Genomic DNA, 19,516 nt, shown 5'->3' on the forward strand with positions numbered 1-19,516 from the left:
AGCCATGCCTGAGTTGGACAGGTGGCTAGTTGAGGTCAGGAAGGTGGAATTTGCTCCCTGCAAGTCTCGCTTGTGAAACTCTACATAAGGGCAGAAACAGGATTTAGGGCAGTCTGGGGCCGTCACACCTTGCCCTTCTTTCCAGAACTGGTCTCATTCCTCCTGCCCCATCATCCTCTTGAGGGAGGCAGAGTTGGAAATAATGTCCCGTGCTTGCCCCAGCTCGAGGACACCCGGTCAGCTGCCACCCCATTTTGGCCACAGCTCTGGCCAGCTCTTGTGAGGAGGGTCCTGCCGGCCTCTGTGGCCCCCCCGCCCCTTTGGCTCACTCCCTGTCGCTGGCGTTGCATGCCTGGGGCTTGACAGAGCAAATGTAGAGCCCTGGCTTGGGATGAGCCTCCATGCCTTCGTCGGAAGAACAGGTCTCGCTGGCCGCTTTGCTTGCGTAAATCCTTCTCCCGCCTGCCTGCGCCCGGCCCCGCCTGCCGGTCCTCACCCCCGATGCCCTCTCTGTCTGCAGTGCCCTCGGCCAGCATGACCCGTCTCGCCCGCTCTCGCACCTCGTCCCTCACCAGCGCCAGCTCGGTGGACGGCAGCCGCCCGCAGGCCTGCACCCACTCAGAGAGCAGTGAGGGGCTGGGCCAGGTCAACCACACCATGGAGGTGTCCTGTTGAAGCCCTTGGTCCCACGAAGATGCTCACCTGCCCCCCAACCTGCATCGACGTCCCACTGCCATCCTCGCGCAGCTCATTTCCCCTTTAGTTTATTTTTGCGAGGGCGAAGGGGAGGAAATGGGGTTACTTTTCTTTTGTTTAAAAAGATGAGGGGATCCGTCCTAGATGCTGCGGTGGAACAGTCTCCAGATGGTTTGAGGGGCTAACTCCTCCCCTACCCCACCCCCTCCCTCACCTCGTTAACTTGGCTGACTTAGACCCTCTCTTCCAGTTCCCCAAGGCCCAGGCACGGTCAGGGCAGGGCTCCAGGGAAGAAGGAGATTAGCTAAGGAAAGACTTTGAGTCCTTCTCTGGCCAGGATCCAGGATAATATCCTGAATTAAAGAAAGCATGGGTTGACCCCCTCAGGCAGGCAGGTTTGAAGGTGGGATGGGGTTTTGAGGTGGTAGGTGCTGGGACAGCAGGAACACAGGGTCCAGCTCAGTCACTGGCGTGAGAACCAGGAGACAGCAGCAGGGAGCACTCAGAGGCAGGAGCCCGGCAGCCCTGCAGGCCCCTTTCCCACCCCCGAGCCCCACCATCAAGCACATCTGTTTCTGACTTTAGCACCCGTGACAATCATCTGAACAGTAGCCACAAGGGGGCGCTTCTACCAGACAGCAGTTTTCCTGGTGCTCTCTGGGTGGGCCTGGTGCTGTAGGGCCAGGCAGGTAGGGGCTGAAAGGGGTTTCTCTGCCCAAGGAAGACAGAACATAGAGGACCTTGAGGGCAGGAACCCCACAGACTGTCCCTTCCAGCCCACAGTCTGCCGCCTCCTGGCCCTGTCCCGTTTCTGAGCTAAGGTCCTGAGGCAGAAAGTCACCTGGTCCTCTGCCTCTAGGGAGCTGACTAGGGCTGAGGTTAAAGGCTGGGATAGCCTCTGAGTGTTGGGTGCGCCTCTGAGAACTTCGTGGTGACTGCCTTTGGAAGCCAGCAGGCAGTGGTGGCTCAGAGTTCCTATAGAGTTCCCCCAGAGACCCCCTTTTCACCCCTAGGTTCCATGGAGGACAACTTAATCAGCAGCAGCATGGCCAAGGCCATTGGAAACATTTCTAGGGAGAGGTCTAGTCAAGCTATGCCAATGTTTCACATAGACATCACTGAGAGAGTTCATTTGGAGAAAACCGGCCCAAGATAGCAGGACTTGGCAGTCCCAAATCACCACGCTAGCCAGTTGGAGTAGGCTCAGGCTGGGGCTTGCTGGGTCCTGGGGTGGGAGGTGACGTTCCCTGAAGTGAACAAGGGCCCGGCAGAGGAGAAAGGCTCCCCACACACCCCAGCCCCTTCCAGCCAGCTGAAGCCCAGGGCTGTGCCATATACTTCCTGTTCATCCACCTTACTGGGTAGAATCTCCTGGCCCAGGAACCAGAAGCCATTTGTCTCTGAGACTAAATCAGTTGCCACAAGCCCAAGAAAAAAGTAAAAGCCACAAGTAAAAAAGAGGAGAGAGCAATGAAAAAGGCAGGGCTGTGGAGGGTGGGTGTGTGTGTGTGGGGCTGAGGGGACACCTGCTTCCACATTTCCTCGGCACACATCACCCCCTTCTGTCATCTTAAGCCATTATAGAGCCCAGTGGAGTGTTAGTCTGTTAGTTATATTCACTCACATGCTTCCTTTGAATATAGAATGTGACTGTTTGAAAAGCTGGTAGAATTAATCCCTCTTACTGTAGATAGCGCTGTGAATCTTGGATTTTTTTTCCCGTGTTCTTTCAGATGAGATCTATAAATATCTATACATTATATATATATGTATATTGGGTACTCCGGCGTGTGGCTTTCCATCGGAGGTTGTGTCTTCTTTGGTCAAAGTGAACTATTAATGGAATTTGTTATTTTCTTCTCTGTACAAAGTGAAGAGCCTACTTTTGTGTATTCTGGTGCCTGATGTCATGAGACTTTGAGGTGACAAAATGTAAAACAAAAACCCTTGTCAACGTAGAAAGAGTTAACTGTGCTGAAAAACTAATAAAGAAACTAAGAAGAATTTGAGTATGGTGATGCCATGCCCATCGTGAGAAGCTTCGGAAGAGACAGAATGTTTAAGCTGGTGAGGCTGGTGCTTCTTGGGTTTAGTTGGGGTTGACCGTTCAGAGTGAAGACAGGCATTTCCATCTATCTCTGTATTTCCATATCTTGTCACATTATCTTACCAATCCTTACATTAATTCCATAGGGTAGATACTAATTATCTTAGTTTCACAGTTGAGGAAACTGAATTTGCCCTTATTAATAAGAGGCCAAGCTGGGAGGTTGCCTTGACAGTATTTGACTTCAAAACCCAGACCTGTAACCTCTATGTTCGCTGCCTCATTTTCTTAAATTTAACGGCATGCTATTTCCCCATGTTTAACCACCATTTCTGATTCATTTACTCAGCCATTTATCCAATAAATAGATATTGAGTTCCTGCTGTGTGTCAGCAACTAAAGAAGCAAGTAAATAAGCCCCTCCATGTGCTATGCAGAAGATGAAAAACTGAGCGGGTCGATTCTATCAATAGTTCTGGGAGCCCTGACCACACCACTCCGAAACACGTGCACAAACTGCTCTAATTGCGCTCCCAGCCGGCCTCCCGCGAGGCCTTCCCTTCTCATCCAGAAACGGGATTTTGCACTTCAACCGGACTTCTACCCCGAGGGGTTTCAGCTGTCACAGACCAAGACTGGGAAGGGTTGTGCCTGGCTCAGACCAGGCTCAAGGCGGCAAGGGGACACATCTTCCTGCACCCGGCGGCACGTTTTCTAAACCCAAGTGGGGAGACCCGGCCTCAAGGATGTCCTCAAGGATGTTCTCAGCAGGGGTGGTACGACCAGGTGCAAACCCCCGCTCGTCTTCCGCGTGGAAGTCGAAACGAACGTCACGTGGTCCTGGGGCGGGAACATAGGCCCCGCCCCTGAGAGTCCTGCCCCCGGACGCCGGAAGCGCCTGCGCGGGGCTGCGGAGTCGCGGGGCTGTGCGCCCTTGGACCATGGCGACCCAGGCGAAGCGCCGGCGGGTGAGTTGTGGCGGCAGACGCAGGCACACCCCTCTCCGCCGCGCCTCGCCGCTCCCCGGTCCGCAGCGCCGTCCCGCACGCGGCTGCGCGGCCTGCCGCGGGTCACTTGCCGCGCTCCACATCCCCTCCCCCAACCCTGGCCCTTTCTCCGTGCGCGCGCGCCGCCTTCTTCTCCGCCCCCAGCGAGCTCTTCCGGGCGGGGCAACGCCACTGCGCTTGCTTATCTCAGGTGGCAGGGCTTGTGGGCTGCGAGGACCCGACCCCGGTGGCCGGCTTCCTGAGCTGGTGCCGGCGGGTGGGACTGGAGCTGAGTCCCAAGGTGAGTGGGGGGCGGGGTGGAGGCGGGCGCGGCGGGGAAGCGGGCGCTGTCTAGCTCTGACCGGCCGCTCTCCCTGCTCAGGTGGCGGTGAGCCGGCAGGGCACGGTGGCCGGCTACGGCATGGTGGCCCGGGAGAGCGTGCAGCCCGGGGAGCTGCTGTTCGCGGTGCCGCGGGCCGCACTCCTGTCGCAGCACACCTGCTCAATCAGCGGCCTGCTGGAGCGAGGTGGGCACGCCGGCGGGCTGGGACGCCGAGGCGGGCCTGCGGGACCGGCCGGGGCCCTAACCTCTTTGTCTCCCTCAGAGCGAGGCGCGCTGCAGAGCCAGTCGGGATGGGTGCCGCTGCTGCTGGCGCTGCTCCACGAGCTGCAGGCCCCGGCCTCGCCCTGGAGCCCCTACTTTGCGCTGTGGCCCGAGCTGGGCCGCTTGGAGCACCCCATGTTCTGGTGAGAGCCGCAGGAGGGGCAGCACCGTAGGTAGCCTGGCTCGAACCGCCCTGCTCTTGGGACACGGGTCCCAAGCGCTAGTCCCGGTAGATGGTGTGAAGAACCTGGGTGGGGGTGTCACTGCAGGCCAGAGGAGGAGCGCCGGCGATTGCTGCAGGGCACCGGCGTACCCGAGGCCGTGGAGAAGGATTTGGCCAGCATCCGCAGCGAGTATTATTCCATCGTGCTGCCCTTCATGGAAGCCCACCCCGATCTTTTCAGCCCCAGGGTTCGCTCTCTGGAACTGTACCGCCAGCTCGTGGCTCTTGTGATGGCCTACAGGTCAGTGAGCGGAGCCTTAAAAAGGACCCCTGTTTTTAGAACTCTATTGAGGGAGCAGAAGGGAAAAAACAGTGAACCCCACTCGCCTCTCACCCTGCACTGGGCTTTAGCAAAGTTCTCTCTGTGGCAGCTTTCAAGAACCACTGGAGGAAGAGGATGATGAAAAGGAGCCAAACTCCCCTTTGATGGTGCCTGCTGCAGACGTACTAAACCACTTAGCCAATCACAATGCCAATCTAGAATACTCTCCAGTGAGTGGATCTGTCCCAGTTCTTGTTCTTATGTGCACTGATGATTGGGCATTTGATTCAAACCGGTGTGTGACTTATGCTGGCCTGGCAGTTGAGCTAAACAGGCTCCATTCTCCTCAGTAATACTAAGAACGTGTAGGTGGAATTACCTCCTCCTCTGTGTACTTTTGCGTATTCCACTGAAATCCTCTGAACATAAAACATCTCAAAACCTTCCAAGAAAGCTGGGGTTAATCCTCTGATAAACCTTGCACCCTCAATGATTTGGTTCTATAGGTTGCTTGTTCTGTGCAGTGCCAGTGAACCAAGATTGTTTCCGGGCCCTGTGGACAGCAGTCTGGAACAGCCATAGTGTCAATACTTTTCAGAAGAGGGGATGTTTGTAAGACCGGTTTAAGATGATACCAAGGCTGTGTTTGGATCAATTCTATTTGCTAAGTGGAAAGTTGCAAAAAAAAAAGATATGTTTATGGAATTAAAAATTAGGAAATGGTTTAAAATTATTTTTGGCCATGTTGGGTCTGTTGCTGCATGCAGGCTTTCTCTAGTTGCAGCATGCAGGGGGCTACTGTTCGTTGTTGGTGCGTGGGCATCTCATTGCGGAGGACAGGCTCTAGGCACACGGGCTCAGTAGTTGTGGCTCACGGGCTCTAGAGTGCAGGCTCAGTAGTTGTGGTGCACGGGCTTAGTTGCTCCGTGGCACGTAGGATCTTCCCGGACCAGGGATCGAACCCGTGTCCCCTGCATTGGCAGGCAGATTCTTAACCACTGTGCCACCAGGGAAGTCCCTGGCTATTACTTTTAAAAGCTTGTGTCCATTTGCTGTTCCTACTTTGATCTGGGTTTTTTGGTTTTTGTTTTTGATTTTTTGCTACACTGTGCAGAGCCTAGTTCCCTGCTCAGGGATTGAACCAGGGCCCCAGCAGTCTCAACCACTGGGCTGCAGGGAAGTCCCTAATTCATTTCTGTAAAGCTAGAAACTTTTTTTTTTTTTTTTTTTTTTTTTTTGGCTATGTCACCACTGTGCCACCAGGGAAGTCCCTGGCTATTACTTTTAAAAGCTTGTGTCCATTTGCTGTTCCTACTTTGATCTGGGTTTTTTGGTTTTTGTTTTTGATTTTTTGCTACACTGTGCAGAGCCTAGTTCCCTGCTCAGGGATTGAACCAGGGCCCCAGCAGTCTCAACCACTGGGCTGCAGGGAAGTCCCTAATTCATTTCTGTAAAGCTAGCAACTTTTTTTTTTGGCTATGTCGGGTCTTAGTTGTGTCACACGGGCTCTTTGTTGCTGTGCACAGGCTTCTCTCTAGTTGTGGTGTGTGGGCTTAGTTGCCCCGTGGCATGTGATGGGATCTTAGTTCCCTCACCAGGGATTGAACCTGTGTCCCCTGCATTGGAAGGTGGATTCTTAAACACTGGACCACCAGAAGTCCCCAACCAAAGCTAGCAACTTTTTAAGTGTTTGTGAGATGACTGAGCGGAGATTACCTACTAAACCATTGGGATGACCTTTGACCTTTGTAAGCCTCACCACTTTTATTCTACAGTACAGGATCTTAGTAAGAACTAAAGGTAGAATGTTGGTATAGTGTCAGTCCCATCACTGAACTATACCTGCTGGAGGGAACTGTACCCTCCTAGGAGGGAAGTAATCTTCACGAGGCGGGCCTGGGAAGGGCCTGGCCCCAGTTTCTCCCTTCCACCCCAGAATTGTCTTCGGATGGTGGCCACTCAGCCCATTCCTGAAGGCCATGAGATTTTCAACACTTACGGGCAAATGGCTAACTGGCAGTTGATTCACATGTATGGTTTTGCTGAACCGTATCCTGACAACACGGATGACACGGCTGACATTCAGATGGTGACGGTTCGTGAAGCAGCATTACAGGGTGAGTGATTAAACCTTGGACACTGGTGTATGTCTCCATCCCCCTGCCCCAGGTGCTCTGCCAATAGTAGTTGCTCCCTTTTTGTAGACTAAGGAGAAATGAGCTCTTGGGTATACTGACTTTCACACCAGTACTTTCTGTCTACAGGAACAAAAGTTGAAGCTGAAAGGCTCCTACTGTATGAACGCTGGGATTTCTTATGCAAACTGGAGATGGTAGGGGAAGAGGGAGCCTTTGTGATTGGGCGGGAGGAGGTGCTGACAGAAGAGGAACTGGCCATGACACTCAAGGTAAATGCTCAAAATAAGTATTTAGATCTAGGTGCGAGGAAAAGTGGCATGGATGGAGAGGACACTTAAATACTGTCAAGATAGGTTGGCTTCTCTAAATCAATTCCGGAAATACGCAAGTAAAGGGCCCCATGGTTGCTTCTAGGTACTGTGCATGCCTGCTGAGGAGTTCAGAGAATTTAAAGAACAGGATGGATGGGGAGATGATAAAAGGGAAGAGGACAGCCTGACAATCACAAATATCCCCAAACTCAAAGCATCATGGAGACGGCTTCTTCGGGACAGTGTTTTGTTGACCCTGCAAACCTATGCCACAGACTTGAAAACTGAGCAAGATTTACTCAGTAGTAAGGAGGTCTACGCCACACTCAGCTGGAGGGAACAGCAAGCCTTACAGGTTCGTTATGGTCAGAAGATGATCTTACACCAATTATTGGAACTGACAAATTAGCAGGTTCCCTTTTTCCTGAAGAATGTCCAGGAGAAGAACTCTCTAAGCTGGTACACACTGATGCTTGAAAAGGAGGATAATTTGGACCTTTTGTTTTGCATTTCATACTAAATACCAAAAGGAAAAGTAGCAAAACTGTTGTCTAGGATGAATTCCAAGGTAAGAGTGACATGCTGAAGGATTGGGAACAGTAGACGTGGGAACTGCTGCTTATTGTTATGAACACTAATAAATTTTAGAGCTGTTTGGTTCTCAGTTTGATCCAAAGTTGGCAGAAATGTGATAGGGATACATTTTGTTGTAGTCTGGCATTTAATAACATGGACTTTGAAAGTAGACGTGGTTCAAATCCAGGTCTATTTTGAACAAGTCACTTTCCCTTTTTAACAACTGTTTCCTGTTGGAGGATTTAATAAGCTGTGTCACTGGGACTCTGAGCAATTGTTTAAATTCCTTAAGCAGCCTAGATGGCACAACTTACCCTTAAGACGCCAATGACATTCAAGTCCCTGTGTAAGATTTCTACTGTTTAATCTTGAACCTTCTTTTTGTCCTCTCTGGCCATAAAACTTGAGTCATAAAAGGTAAGGTGTATATATATGTTTTAAATATATACCTACTCCTTTTCTTTTAAAAATTATATCTAACAAACATTGTATAGCAATTATAGTCCAATAAAGATGTTAAAAAATATATATTGAAACACCATGAGGGTAAAGGATGTTTTTAAATGGGCATTTTGAAATTGTTTTTGTTTAATCATAGAAACCTCCAATAATTTTTCACTGTTGGAAAGGAAAAGGAAAACACTACACAAAAATCACTTCCTTGTTTAAAGATGCCAGATTGGTAGTGGGAAAAACCTACCATTCAGCAAAAGTTGGTGTTCCCCAATGGGAAGGCTGGGTGATCCACTTTCCTCCTCACCACCAGCACTGGCTGCTACTGAGAAAGGCACAGTGGACTCGTGTGTGTGTCATGACTTTAATGTTTGTTTGACTACAGTATGCATACACATACAAGAAGTAGGGAAGCTAAAGCCCAGGAACTAGGAAGGCTACAAAATACAACACATGGACCAATACATTTACAAAACATTCAGAATCCTTACAAAAGGGGCTGTATTGGTCCTTTTGACTTTGTTGTTGTTCAGCTTAGTCTGTATGGCCATTCATTGGGATAATGGGGAAGGGCAATTCATAATATTTGGTTCCTTTCTGCACAGTTTACAAGTTATCAGGAGAGAGATGGGGGAACTTTAGGCCTGGTTTGGCTTCCCTTTATAAAAAGAAGTGTCTCAGAGGGCCCAAAGGGATGTGTTCTGCAGCAGAAAAGAGAAAATGATGCTCTGCCAGCAGCCAGCTTTAGATTTGGGGAAGAGGCAAAATAAAAATCTACGGGATCTCAATTGTGAACTCTTCCCATATTTCCTGGCATACCAAATTCTACACATCGACATTTTTTAACAACTCTGATTTTCAAGGTCCCCATCCATATTTAAAAAAAATAAGTCACACAGTATTTAAACTGGCTTTCCTGCTATTCTTTGGGACACCAGGAATGTCAGATGACATGGAGCTAAGCCCCCCGGCCCCAACAAGTGCATGGCATCAGCAGCCTCTTCAATTTTTAAGCTGGGAAGTAGGTACCACCAGTTTATCTACTTTCCTTGGACACATTTTGTACAAACCCAAGAAGTTCCAGACAAAGGTTTTCTCTTTCATATATTTACACAAGTTCAAAATGATATTCACAGCATCTTCTAAATGTTGGCCAGGAGTCAAAAAAAATGCATTTAAATTTGGAACGTGTCCACATAGACAGGAAGCTGACCCAAACAGTAATTGGGGCAGATACCCGAGACCAAAGGGCTGGGAAAGTCAGGAAGAGCTGAAAGAATCTTCAGCCAGTTTATGAACTTGGTACAGTGGGACCTCCAGGCTGACAAATTTACAACAGAGATGTGGTTCCATCTAACTGGCACCTGTCCCTTCCATTACTTGCTGAGCCTGCTTTTGTCCCATGCAGCACTGTGCGACAGACTGGAATAACCTGAAGAATGGAGACAGTTACAAGTTTGTGAGAAAACTTCAGGCCTGACTAAAACCTTGCGTCTTATTTATAATTTTGGTTACTATGGCCTTCTTAATCACCCACCCAAGCTGGAGCCATCAAATGATTCTCATTCTTCTGTGTTAAGAATGGAACAATTTAAAAATTACTTTTAACTCACTTTTCAATTTCTGGGGCACAGTGTACAAACTCGTGGTTCCAGAACTTAAACGCTGGATTTTTAATCAGCTCAATGAAGGTAATAAGAAGACCCCAAGGATGTGGCCTATTTACAATCAACCGTTCCAAAAGAACCCTGGAGAAGGGAAGAAAAGTTAGTCAATGCACAGAGAAACATACAAATTCATGACCACTTCTCCATTTGTGTTTTTTCCTAACACTTTTCCCCTGATTATTACACTACATGCAAAAGTTGTTAGCTTTACAAAAGGCAGGTGGATTAAGTCTTTTCTACAGAATGGTTAAATGCAGGTAGATTCTAGAATTATATAACAAACATGGGTCTGAATCCCTCCTCTTCCCATTACTGAGCCTAGAAGACTAAGTTAAAGGATGATAAATTACATGACACAGAGAAGATAATCACTTAAAGAATACATACTCAATGAAAGTAAATAGGAAATAAGAATTTTACTACTAGTAGTACATGTGTAAATTGGGTGGGATAATTCTTCACATCCTTTGATAAAACCGATTGTACTTCTAAATTTACCCTAAGGATGTAATAAAGCACAAGAACAAAGATTTAAGTTCGAGGAAGTTCACAAAAGCTTTATACAGTCCACAAAATAGGACTTTTACCATCTAAACATCTAATAATAAAAAGTTAATTTTTAGTATATAAACCTAAGGAATACTAATACTCCGAAACTACTATTAGGCGAAAGGGCAAGTTTAACAAGTCTGGTCCAGTTTTTTAAGTTTGTGTATACATCTCTCACTAGGATGTACCCATTTCCTGATCTCCAATGCTGTACATAGTCCAAACAATCTGCAACAGATTCCTAACTATTGTTAGTAAAACACACATATGATCCTGTTATTTCTCCTGCTTAAAACCTTCCAACCCAGAGGGAATGACAAGTCTAAGTTCTTTAACATGGCCTTTAAAAGGCCTGGGTGTTTCAGGAGTGGTTAAATAATGCTAACACCACCACCTGAGAAAAACTCCCAATCTATCAAAATGCTGCGCCTTTTGTTGAAAACTTTTTGTTTCAGCAGTGATTAGTAATTCTCTACTCGTGATTTTTTTTTTGCATCCATCAGACTATCAGGAGGGCAGAACCATGCCCATTTTGTTCACAACTATTTAACACATGTAAGTTGCTCAGTGAACATGGAATGCATAGGGAAAAAAACACTCAGAATTCATAATAAAGGGGAAGAGGCTCCATTTAGAACCCTCTGAAAAACAGACCTCTCTCTTACCTTGTGATCTGTTCTTGGATAGCTTCAGTGTTGGCCTCTGCAAAAAGGTAGAGCATGGTGCAGCTGAAGTAGTGAGTGTGGCTATTTGGGTACCGCAGCTGATTTGCAATTGCATTCAAGAAGAGATACCGACCTAGATATTAAGAAAAACCAGCTTAGTGAGAATTTACTCTGAAAGGCCAAAGTCAGAAGACAAATCATTCTGGCTGGCTGGATTTGCATTTCTGATATAGGTTCTCAAATTATCCTCTGGTTTCAACCAGCGATGCTCAGGGCCCCAAAGAGTTCATTTCTGTGGGTTTTATGTAACTATTTTTCACATTAAAAAAATTGTAGTTAAAAAAATTAGTCAATTTAAAAGTAAGAGACCTACTGCATATTAATATAACCTGTTAATAAAAATTTTAAGTATTTCCCCCCAAGAAACTTAAGAGAGTCACTGTTTCACATTCTGCTGGATTCTCATTTCTGCCCTTATGTTCAATCTGTTCCAGCCAGTACGGTTACTTCATGTGGCCTCTGGAAACCGTCACTGTACACTTGTGACAACATGAGTGTGAAAAAAAGAAAATGTCTTTTTATTATTAAAATAGTCTTAACCCCACAGCCCTCCTCCTTCTTTTTTTAAAAAATATTTATTTATTATGTATTTATTTTGGCTGCACTGGGTCTTAGTTGTGGCATGCCGGCTCCTTAGTTGCTGCATGCATGCGGGATCTAGTTCCCCAACCCGGGATCAAACCAGGGCCCCCCGCATTGGAAGCGTGGAGTCTTACCCACTGGACCACCAGGGAAGTCCCTCACGACCCTTCTATAAGGGTCTTGGGGATAAGCCACTAAGGGTTCCCAGACTATACTTTGAGAAATGCTAGTTTAAACTTTATTGGAATAAGTATTCATTGGATTTGGTTATCTCCCTCTGCTTGACATTACTGAGGTTTGTAAGGCCATCACAGTGAGCTTTAACACTTACTTAAAGGCTATCCACTTTTTTTGTTGGGCTCTGGACGTAATGGTATTCATTTGTGTTAAATCTTGATTTTAAGCTGTCTCAAACGCCCTCCTACAAATAGGCAAGTAGTATATACTCAAAATTAGCCTCTTAAAAATCCATAGCGAAGTTAAAAAAGTAGGCATCCTCCTAAAGTGTATGTGTGTTAGGCTGAGCAGGACTATATCGTTGGTCACCACCTACTATACAGAACACCAAAATTTGTAGTTCAACCAAGCAAGATGCAACCTACAATAGGAATTATACTGTGAACTTTTTTGCAGAGCAGGTAGGGGAAGTTCTATTCATTAATCTTTACACATTTAATATCTAACATATTGCCTGGCAAAGAGGCATCAATAAATGTTGGGATAAAAGGCAGGCTAACAAAAAAAGTAACATGAGCCTATTTTTAAAGAGAGGCTAGTAAAAAGAACATGTTTATTTTCACACTAAAAAAGAAAAATACTACAATCATACACACTGAAATATTAACTGATGTGGTAAGGATTCTGGATGATTTTTTTCCTTTATGCTTTGCTGTGTCTTCTGCATTGAGCAAATACTATCAAATTCAAGATAAAATAACCAACCAGACCCATAACCATATTGACAGAACATTCTCTATTGTGGCTTTAAGTATTTTGGGGACCAGACTGTGACAAAAAGTGCACAAAATTTGACTCTGAGAACTAGCTGGCTTCACTCACCTTCAGTGTCCAAGTCCACAGCCAGGTTCTGGAAGATGTCCATGTGAGCAGAGTGGGTGATCGTGCTCATTGAAGGTGTGCTGCCCTTGTTGTGGATATGTGCAATGGCCTGAGTCCCTACATAGAGCACCAGTGCATTAATGAGCTGGAGGTTGTAGCGATTACCAGGCTCATTGGATACCTAAATGAACAAAACAGAAAGCTCCTGACTTACTGTCACAGAGGACTTAGGCATCGGATTTAGGCACCGATATTTCTAAGAACCCTTTTTATGCCTTTCACAGAAAAGTTGAACTGTTCCCAATATCCTCTGTGACTTAAATTTTAGAAATCTGCTTGAATTTGAGGTTATTTAACAAATACACAGTTCCACAAGGGCAGTTGTATCAACAACAGAAATATGATTTCCCTTGGGAAACCAAAGCTTTGACAGTTAACCAGCACAAAAATAAAGTTTATAAAGTCAAAATATGCACTATCTCACTTATAAAAAAGATTTGGAGAGGGAAAAACATGTGGTTTCTTGGTATGGAAAGACTGGAAAGATAATACAGCTTCAATCAATTTCTATACAGCAAATTGAACCAGAATCCATTTACTTAGAAGAGTCTTGGAGTAGTGGATGATTATCAGCAATCTTTTCTTACAGAAAACCAGTCCATTTCCTGGCTGCCTCTTCCAAGGCTATATAGCTTGTCACTAGTAAAATGTATAATCCAGTTAATCTCATCCAACCATTAAAAACAACAACGTGCTTTACAACCTTTAAAGCAGGTTGAAAAGACTAACTTACAAGAGACCATGCACAGGACTGTGCGTACAAAGTGAAAGACACAACCAAGAGTTTAAGTCAAACCACTTAACCTGTAGGTTGCTGCGCAGATCAGACAGAAAAGTGACAGGTGATCGAGTTTTAAGATAGGAATCCAAATCCTTTTTGAACTGGGGTGGCATCACTCCAGTAAAATTGGTGAGAATGCGGGGTGCGATGTTAATTTCACTCAACATATCCACCTGCCACAAACAAATACAAGAATCATAATCACAAGTATCTGTAGGCCTTAACAGCAAACTGTATCTATGCTAGAAAGTAGTTGGATTGTTTTTCTAAAGTTATACACTTTACATCTTGAAGAGTAATCAATCTTTTTAGGAAATTTTTATTGAAGTACAGCACAATGTTGTGTTAATTTCTGCTATACAGCAGTTATTACTCATCTTTAATTAGAAGAAATAGATTCTTCTAATTAAAGGTACCCATATACAAAATGATAGTAATCTCTCATTCTATACTATTTTCTCATTCTTAAAATAAGGCATGATAGGTACCTTTTGTAGAGAAGTCTAGTTGATACCACTAATTGTGTTTTTCCTGGAATTGGATTTCAAAACAAGAGTACAGAATGAGATTCCTTGCTCACCAAGAGGCCCTAGTCTTTGAAAAGATGCCCCAAGCAGAACAAGACACTGTACTTGCCACTTTAAAAAAAAATGCATGTGAAAAGAAGAGTAAAAAAATACATAAAAATTACAATAGCCATGTCAGGGTGGTATGATTTTTAAAACAGTCCCTTCTCTCCTTCTGATAATTTAAACAAAACACAAGTACACAAATCCAAAACACCTGTGAAATATGACATTACAAGTGTCTATTCTGCAATTCTGTGCCACTGGGGCCACCCAGCAAATGACTGGCCCAATACCTAGGTTGAGGTTCTGTAAATATAGCTAAATTTAATACTGAAAACAGCAACTAGACGAATACTGTGAATCAATATTCAGCAGCAGTACCATACTTTATCAGGCTTAATAACATGACAGCTTCCCCCAAAGAGCACCCTTACCCAACAAATAAATTCTAGGTGTGTGTGCTGGGGACAGCAAATACCCCCACTTACTAGAGCAAGGACTAAAATACTAAGATATAACTTGCTTTTCCTTGAACTGTTTAGAACTTTACCTTCAGATTAGGAGTGAATGGGTCTGGGAGCCTCATGTTTCTTGGGAAGGCACTCAGGATCAGATTTCTTAGCTGGATACAATTAGGTGGGATCACATCACAGAATCCATAATGGTAATCACAAAGGAACTCAGGGAAATCATGCAAAAGAACCAGCAGCACTCTTAAAGTGCCCTATTTTTTAAAAACAAGAAAAACATTGGCTGTTTCTACATTAAGTAAGAAAATGGGAGTAGCATTTTTACTATTATAAATTTAACTGAAGTTAAAAAAAAAGGCAAAAGCATCATATGTATGCAGGCTTTAATTAACACTAGCAATAATATCACAAGTGATTTATCAAAATATCTACATCTGGAAATCATGAAAAACTAGGTACCCAGAGTTTATAATCTTGGATGCATGTGCTAGAAGAGGCCAGACAAAAACAAAAAATAAAAGCAATGATATAAGCTTCTATCTTCAAAAATTAGAAAAAGGACAGCTAATGAAAACCAAAGTAAGTAAAAGAAAAAGAGCAGAAATCAATTTAAAATTTTTTAAAGTATGAGGGTGGAGAATGGAAATCAAAGTTAGACCAGAAGTTGGTTCTCTGAAAAGATTAATAAAACTGATAAACCCTACCAAGACTGATGGAGAAAACACAATACCAGTAGAGGAATGAAAAAGTATCATCACTATAATTCCTACAGATGTGAAAGTTTAAGAGAGTACTATGCAATTTTATGCTAATAAATTTGACAGTTCAGATAAAGTACACAAATTACTTAAAATCCAACTTACCAAAGCCCAAGCAAAAAAAAAGAAAATCTGAATAGTACTTTATAATAAAGAAGTTAAATATGTTGCTAAAACCCTTCCTGCAAAGAAACACTAGGCCTAGATGGCTTTACTGGCAAATCCTTACAAATATTTAAGGAAAAATTAACACTATTCACAATCTTAATAGAAAAAGAGAGACCATTTTCCAACCCTTTCAATGAAACTTAGCGTAACCTTGATACCAAAATGCGACATGAAAATTTAAAAAAAAATCCTAAATAATACAAATGGAAATCAGTGATATATCAAAACCAAATGATCCACAAATGAATATAATGGCAGTTTAAGCTTGTGAAAATTAATGGATTTAAAACACTGACACACACACACACACAAATTACATGATCTTGAGTTCAAGAAAGCATCCAATAAAATTCAATACCCATTTAAATAATTTTAAAACTATCAGCAAATTATGAATAGAAGGGCATTTCCTTAACCAGATAATAATGGTATCTGCAAAACAAAACTACAGATTTACAAAAACATTATACAATTCCACAAAAACATCAGTATCTGGGAATATGTCTAAAGAAAGCATTGCAGAGGAAAATTAAAGACCTAACAACTAAATGGATATATACATGAATTGAAAGGTTCAATATTATTATTAAGATGTCTATTTTCTCCAAACTGATCTACATATTCAGTGCAATCTCAATCTAAATCCTAGCAAGTTTTTGGAAGAAAAGCTGATTACAAAGTTTTTATGGGACTGCAAGTGATACAGAATAGCCAAAATAATGTCACAAGAGAGCAAAGTTGAAGAGGACTTACTCTACCTGATTACACTAGCTTTACAGTAAGTCTTACAATCAAGACAGTTTGGTATTGCCCTAAGAACAGATAAACAGATCAACTAGAGAGGTACCCATACATAAATAGTCAACTATTTTGACACAGGTGCCAAATCAATTGAACAGGAAATGAAGAACTTTAAAAATGGCGCTGAAAAACCTTACCATACTTACTGGGCTGGAGAGTGTAAGGAAGGGTGAGGAAATGAACCTCATTATTCACAAAAATAAAGTTTTCTTTTTAAATATAAATGTAAAAGCCAGAATTAATGGCTTCTTGGGCAGGGGGCAGGCACGTGCAGAACAGAATGCAATTTGAGATTGGCAAAGATTTCTTACCCAAGACACAAAAAGCAACATATAATAAAAGAAGAAAACTGGTAATTTTGACTACATTAAATTTAAAGCTTCTATCCCTCAAAAGACACATTACTTTTTTTTTTGAAGGACATCAGCTCAGCTTTTATTTATTTATTTATTTATGGCTGTGTTGGGTCTTCATTTCTGTGCGAGGGCTTTCTCCAGTTGCGGCAAGTGGGGGCCACTCTTCATCACGGTGCGCGGGCCTCTCAACTATCGCGGCCTCTCTTGTTGCGGAGCACAGGCTCCAGACGCGCAGGCTCAGTAGTTGTGGCTCACGGGCCTAGCTGCTCCGCGGCATGTGGGATCTTCCCAGACCAGGGCTCGAACCCGTGTCCCCTGCACTGGCAGGCAGATTCTCAACCACTGCGCCACCAAGGAAGCCCCACACATTACTTTTAACGGAGTCAAAGGGCAAGCCACAAGAGTAGATGTTTGAATATACATCAACAAAGGGCTTACATCCAGAATACATAAAGAATCCCTGTTAAAATAAATAAGAAAAACCCAGATAATCCAATAGGAATATGAGCACAAGGCTGGAAGAAGAACATCACAAAAGGAGGATACCCAAATGGCCACAAAAATCTCATTAAGAAATCAAGGAAATGCAAATTAAATCCACAATGAGATCCTACTGCACAACTGACAAAATGACTAAAATGAAAAACAATTTCAAGTATGGTAAGGATGGGGAGAAATAGTAATTCTAATGTGCTTCTGGAAGAGTTAATTGGTATACACATATATGAACATATGAATGCCTTATGATCAAGTACTGGTTATGCAAGTATGTCTGATTTTTGTACTTTTCTGAATATATGTTATACTTTAAAAGCTTAATGATAGGGGCATCCCTGGTGGTGCAGTGGTTAAGAATCCACCTGCCAATGCAGGGGACACGGGTTTGAACCCTGGTCCGGGAAGATCCCACATGCCGCAGAGCAACTAAGCCCATGTGCCACAACCATGGAGCCTGCGCTCTACAGCCCACGAGCCACAACTACTGAAGCCCGTGCACTGCAACGAAGAGTAGCCCCTGCTTGACACAACTAGGGAAAGCCCGCGCAGCAACGGAGACCCAACACAGCCAAAAAAAAATTTTATATATATATATATATATATATATATATATACACATACATATATATATATAAAAGCTTAATGATAAAAACAAACATTGGACCTCATATTCCCAACTGAACTGTTTTTAACTGCTTTAAGTGTTAATTATTTTAAATTCAGAACTCAAAATTAATTACCTTGTAGAGGATTTGCATAGGTTTGGTGAGTTCCACATTTCTAAGGAAAGGTGCTAAATATTTGAATAAATCAATCAGTAGCTGTGCATACATAGGCCATCCCTGAAAGAAAGAAATGTATGAGTCATAATTATCCTCAGTCAGCTGCCGTCCTGCCACCAAAAAAGTTGCCCAAGCAGCTACACTGTGACTTTATTATCTTCTTCATATAGCTAGAGAATATGGACATTAGTACCTCTCTTAAAGACTGACTGGCTCGAGAAAGGAGTAAGCAAAATTATGGAGATAATGGGAAATGATATTTGAAACAAACTGGCTCCAGAAACTCCAGGATATATATAGGTCCTTGTGCCTGTAGCAACATTTTAAATAGGGGGAGGAACTTTCAGACAGAACACAAAACACGTAGCCAACTGAGAAACTTGGGTCTGTTCTCTTAAAGTCCTGGATCTCAATCATTTATTTTCCCACTCCCAATTCCCCAACTCCTGGCAAATAACCTCATCCAATTTACAACATTAATCCTCTATTTTCACGCTAACTTGGCCTCCTCACCATATCCCAATTATACCAATTATGTTCATTTTGGAGTAGTTTTTATTCGATATATTTTCCCTCCTCCTGGAATGCACTTATTTGTCAAACAAAATGAAATCCATTTAAGGATTATTCCACTTTCTTTTTTACTAAACACACAGTAGTTACATAGTCTCCTGATCTGAAGGGTCAATCAAGGGTACTTCTTGGAGTACTCATTTGCCATTTAATTGCAAGATGGGAGAGAAACTTCTCATGCTGTTTACTCACAGTTAAGACTAAAAACTCTTTACTCAAATTGATCTTAATTTTCCCGATTCAGTAGAGACCAGTGGTCCTCAACCCTGTAAAACTGGCAGGTTTCTGAGTTTCATTACTCAGAGTTTTACATAGCTGTCTACAGATGTGCTCTAAGGTTTCAACTTTTTTTGAAAATCCCTTAAGAGATTGACATAAGGTGACTCACAACAACTTGGAGAAGCAGTACCCTAATCATTGAGGAATGGCTTTCAGGCAGAGGCAGTCAAGTACTTGTTAAGCCTTTCTCCAAGACCTGACTCCACATTAAATATAAGAACTCCCAACTAAGCCTGAAAGAAGTACAATGACTACTGAATGACTAAGAGTGCTAATAAGTCCCAGGTAGTTACAGTCGTCATCTGTAGGAGATAAACTGCAGCCACACCTTCTGCTGTGGCGTATGTGCCAGCATTCTTGCAATAAATATCCGATGGGAGATCAGTTCAAGCCAAGCATACACAAAGCCAGGAGCTTTGGTAGGCCTCAAGATGTGGAATGTGTTGCTGAAAGAAGAAAACCTTAGTCAGAAGCACAAGCTTAAATATGGTAAAAAAAAAAAAAAAAAAAAAAAAAAAAAAAAAAAAAAAACATGAATATAAT

General features: G+C 43.7%; 3 protein-coding genes across 18 annotated transcripts in view; 2 read left to right on the top strand and 1 right to left on the bottom strand.

Moving 5' to 3' along the window:
- NDRG4 (NDRG family member 4) overlaps positions 1–2,700 on the top strand; it is a 42,590-nt gene extending 39,890 nt beyond the window's left edge. For all 6 annotated transcript variants that reach the window (XM_028477985.2, XM_007112823.4, XM_028477983.2 and 3 more), the window contains one exon: positions 521–2,700. In XM_028477985.2, the coding sequence (XP_028333786.1) occupies positions 521–675 (155 nt within the window). In that variant the 3' untranslated portion in view covers positions 676–2,700. The remainder of the gene's footprint in view (positions 1–520) is intronic.
- Positions 2,701–3,633: 933 nt separating this feature from the next.
- Positions 3,634–9,275, top strand: SETD6 (SET domain containing 6, protein lysine methyltransferase). Of its 3 annotated transcripts, none has more exons than XM_028478210.2 (9): positions 3,634–3,711; positions 3,941–4,030; positions 4,112–4,256; positions 4,335–4,476; positions 4,603–4,797; positions 4,928–5,048; positions 6,755–6,935; positions 7,083–7,225; positions 7,371–9,275. In XM_028478210.2, the coding sequence occupies exons 1-9, from the start codon at positions 3,685–3,687 to the stop codon at positions 7,674–7,676; spliced, it is 1,350 nt and encodes a 449-aa protein (XP_028334011.1). In that variant the 5' UTR covers positions 3,634–3,684; the 3' UTR covers positions 7,677–9,275. The 3 variants fall into 3 exon arrangements, with proteins under 3 accessions (XP_028334011.1, XP_028334012.1, XP_028334013.1); XM_028478211.2 differs by having other exon boundaries at positions 4,738–4,797; XM_028478212.2 differs by lacking the exon at positions 4,603–4,797.
- A 112-nt stretch (positions 9,276–9,387) lies between these two features.
- The window catches only part of CNOT1 (CCR4-NOT transcription complex subunit 1), a 99,102-nt gene continuing 88,973 nt past the window's right edge, over positions 9,388–19,516 (bottom strand). For 6 of the 9 annotated variants that reach the window (XM_007112831.4, XM_007112832.4, XM_007112829.4 and 3 more), the window contains exons 42-49: positions 19,302–19,419; positions 18,080–18,181; positions 14,839–15,012; positions 13,743–13,892; positions 12,879–13,059; positions 11,178–11,310; positions 9,910–10,044; positions 9,388–9,728 (exon numbers count right to left, since the gene is read on the bottom strand). In XM_007112831.4, coding sequence (XP_007112893.1) covers positions 9,650–9,728; positions 9,910–10,044; positions 11,178–11,310; positions 12,879–13,059; positions 13,743–13,892; positions 14,839–15,012; positions 18,080–18,181; positions 19,302–19,419 — 1,072 coding nt within the window. In that variant the 3' untranslated portion in view covers positions 9,388–9,649. The other 3 variants (XR_008615539.1, XR_008615538.1, XM_028478268.2) reach the window with 3 other exon arrangements.

Source organism: Physeter macrocephalus, chromosome 17, assembly GCF_002837175.3.
Source record: "Physeter macrocephalus isolate SW-GA chromosome 17, ASM283717v5, whole genome shotgun sequence".
NCBI lineage: Eukaryota > Metazoa > Chordata > Mammalia > Artiodactyla > Physeteridae > Physeter > Physeter macrocephalus.